Below are 8020 nucleotides of genomic sequence, written 5' to 3'. Positions count from 1 at the left end.
ACACACACACACACACACACACACACACACACACACACACACACACACACACACACACACACACACACAACTGTTGCTAATAGTCTTATAGTTTTTGTTGTCAGTGCGCATGCGTTCTTGGACCCCGAGTCTGCGCACTCCTCTGTCCCACACAAGTCTAGGAGCCTAGGACCCCCCCTCCTCCTGACAAACATAAAGTGATAACAACGTAAGAGAAGTGAATAAACTGTTAAATCTGAGTTATTATATTATTATTAATATTATGTTCACAAAAGTCACTGTGTGGGTCTTGCAGTTTTTCAAATCTCGATTCTTATCTGTGAACTGGCCACAAATACACTGTGGTCAAAAACTGATAACATGTCGTTTATATTTTCTTTTACAGCTTTTTATAGTGCCATTTGTGTAATGCCCTCAAACCAACTTTTTTTTTTTTTTTTTTTGCATAATAACGATATGAGATGAAACTTGCATATTTTGAGGTATTTCCAAACGACGATGCACCTGCATTCACACTGCTTGTCTTTCCCACCCAGGCCAGCACTGATGCTGGGAGCGGCGGAGTACTCACCCCCCACCACGTCCGTGCACACTCGTCCCCGGCCTCCCTGCAGCTGGGAGCTGTTACGGGTCTGTCTGGGATGCCCCCCCCTGGTGCTGCCCCTCAACATCTGCGTCAGTCTTCCTACGAGATTCCTGATGATGTGCCCCTGCCCCCCGGCTGGGAGATGGCCAAAACCGCCTCGGGCCAGAGATACTTCCTCAAGTAAGTTTGCCGGCAACAAGTTTCAGTACTGGTTTCCTGCATTAGATTCAATATTCAATATTCAATACTCAATACTTAACTGCCATGCAAATACGTAGCAAACTTTGGTTCAGTGTGCTCATTACAGTACCGCCCCCCCTAAGCAAGTCATAACCTGTCAAAAAAGACAGATATATAACCCCCCCCCCCCCCCCCCCCCCCCCCCCCCCCCCCCCCCCCCCCCCCCCCCCCCACCAATGCATAAATACATGTTTAAGGGCATTCTACAAGTCAGTGCAGTCAAGAGTTATAAAGTGTGTGTCCGTGCTTGTTGTAGTGTTGAGTAGCTCACTGGTTCTCAGTGGCTACATATCTTAAAAAGTCCGGGAAGTTTGCATCTTAAAATGATTTTAGGAAAAATGCTTGGCCAGGTTCGACATGAGTTTTACGAAGTGCAGTCCAGCTCACAGAGTCGTCACTATGCCTCAGTTCTCTAGACGTCCCTCCTACTGGCTCCGACTCGCATCCTGATGAAGGCTAATTACAACAACATTGGTCATTAAAGCAATAGTTTTGATATTTTGAAGTGGGGTTAGTAGCTTCTTCTCCATACTCAGTGTATCACCTAGAGTAGATGGGGCTTGGCTCCCCCCCCCCCCCCCCCCCCCCCCCCCCCCAGTTTGGAGAAGCAGGCAGGAGTACAGACATGGACGCTAAGCAATGTTCTGCTGCAGCTAAATGGATTCCAGCCCCCCCAAAACAATCAGGCTTAGATGTTTGCTATATTTTGAATATTTCCACCTCTTTACCTTTTCCTTTTCTTTGGCACTAGATGTTTTCAAACATAGAGCATCAGTATTCTTGTTCTCGTTGAGTCTCATTCTGCAAAAGTTCTTGTGGACACTCAGGCTAATAAAGGCCTCTCCACAGTGGATGGCATTCCCTCGTGACTGTCATAATCATTTTTATTGTCATGTATTTTGTTAATTACATAAACCATGGCGCGGCACAGTTGCGCTTATGCGAAGGAATGCTGATGTTCTTCACTTCAGATGTAATGCATGTCCAAAGACGAGGGCGGCCAGACCACAAAGTAAAGCGGTGAACGTATTCTGAATTTAGATTTAGCGTACACTTAAACCGATACTGATGTTATTTTAGGTGTGTTAATGTGTTTAGCTGTGTTAATGTGTTTAGGTGTGTAAATGTGTTTAGCTGCAGCCCCCGCCCTTAGCAGTACACTGCCTAGCTTCTGTGTCGGTACTTCTGCCCGGTTCTCCAAACCGGAGGCGTGCTGACTGCCGTCTACGTCCTGCAGGTGAGACGCTGACTTTAGACATGTACCTTGTACAACCCTACTTCAAAAAAAAATACCCTCAACATACAGTGGGTACAGAAAATAGTACTTGAGCGTCTTCTTAAGGTCCGACAGAAATGCAACAGAATCTTTCAATCTGCAACGCATGCAGCATTGCAAGCATGTGTTATAAAACATATTTGACATTTTTTTAGAGCAGAAATGACATTTTCGCTAATGGTCAAGTTAGAAGGGAAGTGGTCTTGAGATTTGATTCTTATAATACAGCTCTGTTCAGTGGACATTAATTGGCCTGATTGGCCTACTACAGTGCACAATGGTGGCCAGTGTGCTGGAAAAGAGACAATTGCAATAGTTGAATTGTAGGTTATTAAATTTGGTGGCGTCTGCAAACAAGAGAGGAGTCTTTTGAGGGACTGCTGCTGTATGTAGTGTTCCGCTTCTTGGTCTCAGGTTTCAGTAGAAACAATGGATCATTGTAGCTTTCCCAGACAGCAAGGGACAGGCATCTCTGCAAATCTCTGCTAACCAGCACATCTCGTCCACAATAACCAGCCAAAGTCAACCTTTTAAATAGTAGCTATACCATAGCCCCTTAAGGCCTTTTGCAGAGTTTATTGGTAACATTTTACCATGTGAGGGGATTTCTTTCTCTATTCTCTACTTTCTTATGCATTTGACTTAATGCTCTGTAGTGTAGTGAGAAGGTAAATTTGGAATTTTTCGTAAAAGTGAATGATTTCTGTTCAGATCATCTACTCATTGTGAAATGTTCCAAAGTTGATGACATGGTTAGAGATGACTGGACACAGAGGAGTTGGCATTGTTACTCGTCTTCTGGTGGTACACGGGGTCTGAACCAGCATGGTAGCCTCGCATGTACTCGGGTCCAGAAAGAGCTTTCTGCACCAGATGTTTTAAGGTCTCACATCTGGAGAACATCTGGGCCGTTTTGGGGAGGCTCTTCTTAAATTGAACCAAAGGACTGGGGGGGGGGGGGGGGGGGGGGGGGGGGGGGGGGTTAGCAGAGAGAAGAAAGTATTCTCATAGACTCTCTCCCAAGATCACTTGTTTAGAAACTGACTGATCTAAAGCGCCTCCAGACCATGCAGCTATGTTGTAAACTAAATTAGATTTTTTAGTCTTGTATAACAGTCTTGTATAACTTATCGTTCAAACATCTGTTGTGCTATTGTTTTTTTCACTGTGTATGAATACTTTTATTTATCTTTGTAAATGAAACAATGTGTAATTTTTTCCTTGTTATGTAACAATTGCGTAATTGTCATAGCTGTATTTGGGTTCATTATATTGAAACCACTGTCTCTGACTGACTGATTTATTGATAAATTCACAATGAAATCTAAACTAAGACCATCTTTTGTAGGTTTGTACCATACGCCAACAGGTGGTCATTTTCTAGACAATATAATCAATTTCCTCGAAATCCTCGAAATATCAACACTATTGTTTTTAAAAATATACTGTTGAAAATAATCATAGAAAATGAAGATTTTACATCAAAGCAAGCCTCTGCTCATATGTGTTTGCCTATTTTAAAACCGGAGCTTGTTTCATTGTGTGGCTCTGTTGTTTTCAACTGTGTTATCCAACCAGAGCAAGTGTAGTACAGTGTTTGTGTTCAAGTAAGGACAAACGGTAGGAGACATCTTCCACCGCCTGCACATCAAAGTGCAGATATTTGATCTGGAATACAGGCGGCCCCAGCAGAGCTGCTGGAAGAGACACTCCCCTATTTCTAAACGGGGCTTGTCTGACCGAGGCGCGTTGCAGAAGGAGTGAAGCCGAGCGAGAGAGAGTGTGTGGGTGGGTGGGCGGATGGACAGAGGGACGGACGGGTGGGGGTGGGGAGTCTGTCACCAGCTTGCATGGCCGAGGAGAGAGCAGGGGGGTGGGGGGGGTCACATTTCACTCAGGTGGCCGCAGATGTCCTTGGAGATAAATCATAATTTTTTTTTTAAAGTAATGAATTTCCCCTGTTTCTCCACCTCTGTTGTTTACTAGTACACTATAGGATCATACAGTGGGGGGGGGATTGGCCTCTGTGAGTCACAGCCGCGCTAAGGACGCCGATGTCCCACTCCCTTTAAAAAAGCCAGGCTGGGTTTTTGCCATGAATGGAGCCGTGGTGCTGTGATGGTGCCTCTTTTGTGTCAATGGAGTTAAATGGCAGCCATGTGGAGATGACTAGAAGAGGGGCCAAGAGAAACTCCGGCCCTCCCCTTTGTCCCGGCACTGAAACAGTGATCTTTATTCAGACCACAGGCCTGTTGAGACTCATGTGAGCCTTCCCAAAATAGACAAATGGTTGACAGGAAGTTTTAAAGATGGCGGTGAGAGAGGGCCGCGGCTTCCTAAGAGTTCCATGATCTTCACATCTGAATGTTCAGCTTGGAGTTGAGACGGGACTGAGCTTGTGGAAGTGAGACAGCGCTGACAGCTTTAATTTAAATTTAAATTTTAATCTGTTTATTGATCCCCTATGGGAAGATTACAATTTAAAATGTACAATTCAGCTTGGCCTGCTGTTTAAATTTTTTTTTATTTATTAATAATAAGTGCTGAAACAATTTGTAAATCGTTTGATCATTAAGTCCTCAAAAAATTATCGGCGACATTCGATAATCAACAATTTGTGTCATTTGTAAAGAAACAAAAAGTTGTTTTCAGCTTTCCCGACTGTGAGGACTTTCTGCTGCTCTGAGTTTTTTAGTGTTTTTGTAATTTTGGATTTCAAACTGTTCAAATGGAAAGACGTCATCTTAGGCTGTGGGAAATTGTGATGAAAATATTAATAAATAAAACAATCTGCAGTTTAACAATGTAAATAATCTGTAGTGGTAGGGCTTATTGAAATAGGAGTCAGGTATGAGCAGTCTCCTGCAAAAGTCTCTATTTTCTTTTGACTATAACATAAATAAGAATAAGCTTAAGCTGGGAGAAGACTCGGAGAATGTCAACACAGTCTGTTGACCTTTCCTCCTCTTTCTTCCAACAGTTTGCTGTGGCCTTTGATTTATGACGGCAGGGGCAGGGAGGTTGGGTCACCTTGCTCGGTGCTGGTGTGGGGGCAGGGCGGTTCTCCGGGGCTGGGTCATAAACTAATGAAGGTTTCTAATTTAGACACACCGGCCAACTAGGAGGGGTAATCACTGTTTCCGGGCGCTTATTAAATGCAGCTTTGAATGAGCTTTTAGTCCGTGGGAAGTCAGCCCTGAGCAGAGGAAAGCTTTGGGGGTGGGGAGGGGGCTGTGGGGGGGGCAGCTATTGTCTGCCCTCAGGGGCAGGTAGAGCTGTGTGTTGATGGACACTTTTGTCTTTTCCACAATTGGATTTTAAACTGTTTTGATGAGCCAGTTTCCCGCAACCACTTCTGGCTGAATCGTGTCTTTCCAAATTTAACTTTCCAAAATGCTCAGAGCAACGAATATGGTAATGATGAATGATCATATTTTCCCCCTGTGACCACATTTGTTCATTTCTTCATGTCTTACTGTAATGTACTGTAGGTTGGTTGCCTTCTGTGTTATTGTTTTTACACTTGTGTGTGTGTGTGTGTGTGTGTGTGTGTGTGTGTGTGTGTTTCCTGAACATCTGTTGCACTTAATACAAGAGGTCCTGTTTGGAGCAGGAAAGATCAACCAAGTGTTGATTTGGACCTCATGCTCTTATTGCATGCAGTCGGTATCTGCGTCTATGACATCATCATGGGATTTCCAGCAGACTGATGTACCTCAGAGTAATATTTAGCTTGTGTGAAGCTAAAATGGCTGCTTCTTGTTTGAACATCTCTTAACTAGTGAGCAAAGAAAAGTCCCTTTTCAATCCCTTTTCCCTTTGGTGTGAAATGAAAATTACTTTTTTCATTTATAAATATACATCTAAGGCGTATTTGAATACTACAATACCCAGAGTCCATTGCGAGACATACCCACATTTGTTATGTGGCTTTGTTATATGAAGTTGAGCTGGCCTGCACCACGTTTGTTGCTGACGTCTTGTATCACAGTTGTCCGTCCATTGTCTGAAATGGATTTCAGTTTTATTGCTTGGCTAACACTGATCCCATACTCAACATCTTATGTAAACATCATACATAATACCTAAATATTTTCAGTAGCAACTGATTTACTTTAACCTGCTTAAAGCTTGACGTGATAAGTACGCAAATTGGATTTCCAACTAAGCTGTTATGAACCGAGGAAACTCTGGGAGTCACAAGCGGTGCTGGGAAGACTGGGCCGTGAGCCGGCGTAAAGCCCTCATTCGGACCAACTTTGTGTTTGACAAAGTTTTGGTTTATTGACCACACACACAGAGAAGGCCCTTCCTGTTCAACCGGGGCCTGTCAGCTCAGTACACAAATGGGACTGTGAGAAAGTCAAGCTAGTGTTTACCAAAGACTTGATGTAACACCTCTGGCCCAGACATCAATGCCTGCACTGTCACTGAGGGCATCTCCACAAAGATGTAGTAACTGAGCAGTGGAGCCGCTCAGGTGGAGTTTACAGTTCCCAAAGCTAACCACAGCACCTCGTACAGGGGCGTAGGGTTAGCTTCAACAATGGGGGGGGAAGACACATTATAACCGGAGGGTCTGGGGGTCCATCCCAATTAAATGTTGAGCGTCAAACACATCATTTCCTGCATTCTGGTGAATTTTTATGCAGCATCGTATGGTGCACGTGTCTTTATGTAAGTAGAGGAAATTATTATTTTCCTTCTCTTGTTTAAACCTTCTGCATATTCTGATCTTAAATTCTGTTCTTTAACCACTCAACGTAGCTCAATGTAGACACATTTTACCCCTCTTCGGGAGTTGGTTGTCTTTCAAATATTTTGATGAGGAACAAATCTACCGCTTCTAAATATTGGGTTTGGGACATATAAAAATCTAAGCCTTTTGCTGCATGCATGCATTTGAAAAATTTCCACTTTTTTAATGTATGTATGAAAATTGTGATCTTGCATGCAAGTCTTTGGTGCTTACGTGTAGTGTGGTCAACACAAGTTAACCACAGTTTTTGCCAAAAAAACAACTGTCTGATTAATCTCACATGGCACTCTTAAAAGCCACTTAAGTAAATGAGGCTTTTGAATTACTCTTTGAAAATAGACAGCAGTCAAACTAAACCTCCCAAGCTACACTCAGTCCTTTGTGAATTAGTTGCTTCGTTAGGAAGTATGATGATACAAACCCTCCTTCAAAGGGAAACCTAAAGCCACAATAGGGTCACAGAGGTTGCCCCAATAATCTCTCTTGATGATGTCCTGCTGATAGAGAGGCAGCCAGGCATCCCCAGTGTGGAGGTGGTCATCCTCGTCTTAGAGGCTGATTACATCTTGCCTCCCTCAGTGCACTCTTTAGTCATTGGCTTCAACCACCTTCCAAGCATATACTCCCTGGGTGGAGCCACTGTGGCCTGAGGATCCCATTTTTAACATTTGACAACTCAGCTGTGGGGTGTGCTTCATTATTGCTGCACCACCCATAGCTTCACTCCCTTGTTTCACACCAGTGAAATGCAGCTTTTGACATCTGGTTTGTGAAGAGAGTCAATTTCAGTCAAATCTAGCTTTGATCTGGTGTTTTGGCAGGTACAGAGCTTCTTTAGAGACATTTAAACCACGGAGCAGACTTATTTTCGGATAGAACATTCTCCTAAAGGCCAGATGTGAACGCCACTGCTCTCATGGATGTAAACGGGCAATCTCTGTTAGGAGAGTTTGTCGTTGTCCTGTAATCCGATGAGGTTTGTGAAACAAGTACAACAGTCAAACTTCTTTACTTGAGATCTCTTAAAGGATGAACCGCTGCTAAGCTACTCGTTGATGCTGAATCCAGTCAAATCTTCGGATTCAATCGCCTCTGATTTCACTGACATTCTATCTTGAGTTACAATTCTTAGTATGGATAAGTCAATGGGGGGGGGGGG

General features: G+C 43.6%; 1 protein-coding gene across 2 annotated transcripts in view; it reads left to right on the top strand.

Annotated features, from left to right (window-relative positions):
- The window catches only part of yap1 (Yes1 associated transcriptional regulator), a 42869-nt gene that overhangs the window by 1741 nt on the left and 33108 nt on the right, over positions 1-8020 (top strand). For both annotated transcript variants that reach the window (XM_034866607.1, XM_034866606.1), the window contains exon 2: positions 537-766. In XM_034866607.1, coding sequence (XP_034722498.1) covers positions 537-766 — 230 coding nt within the window. The remainder of the gene's footprint in view (positions 1-536; positions 767-8020) is intronic.

Source organism: Etheostoma cragini, chromosome 3 (assembly GCF_013103735.1).
Source record: "Etheostoma cragini isolate CJK2018 chromosome 3, CSU_Ecrag_1.0, whole genome shotgun sequence".
Taxonomy (NCBI): Eukaryota; Metazoa; Chordata; class Actinopteri; order Perciformes; family Percidae; genus Etheostoma; species Etheostoma cragini.
Note: the sequence above shows the minus strand (reverse complement) of the source record. Positions and strands in the feature narration are given on the sequence as shown.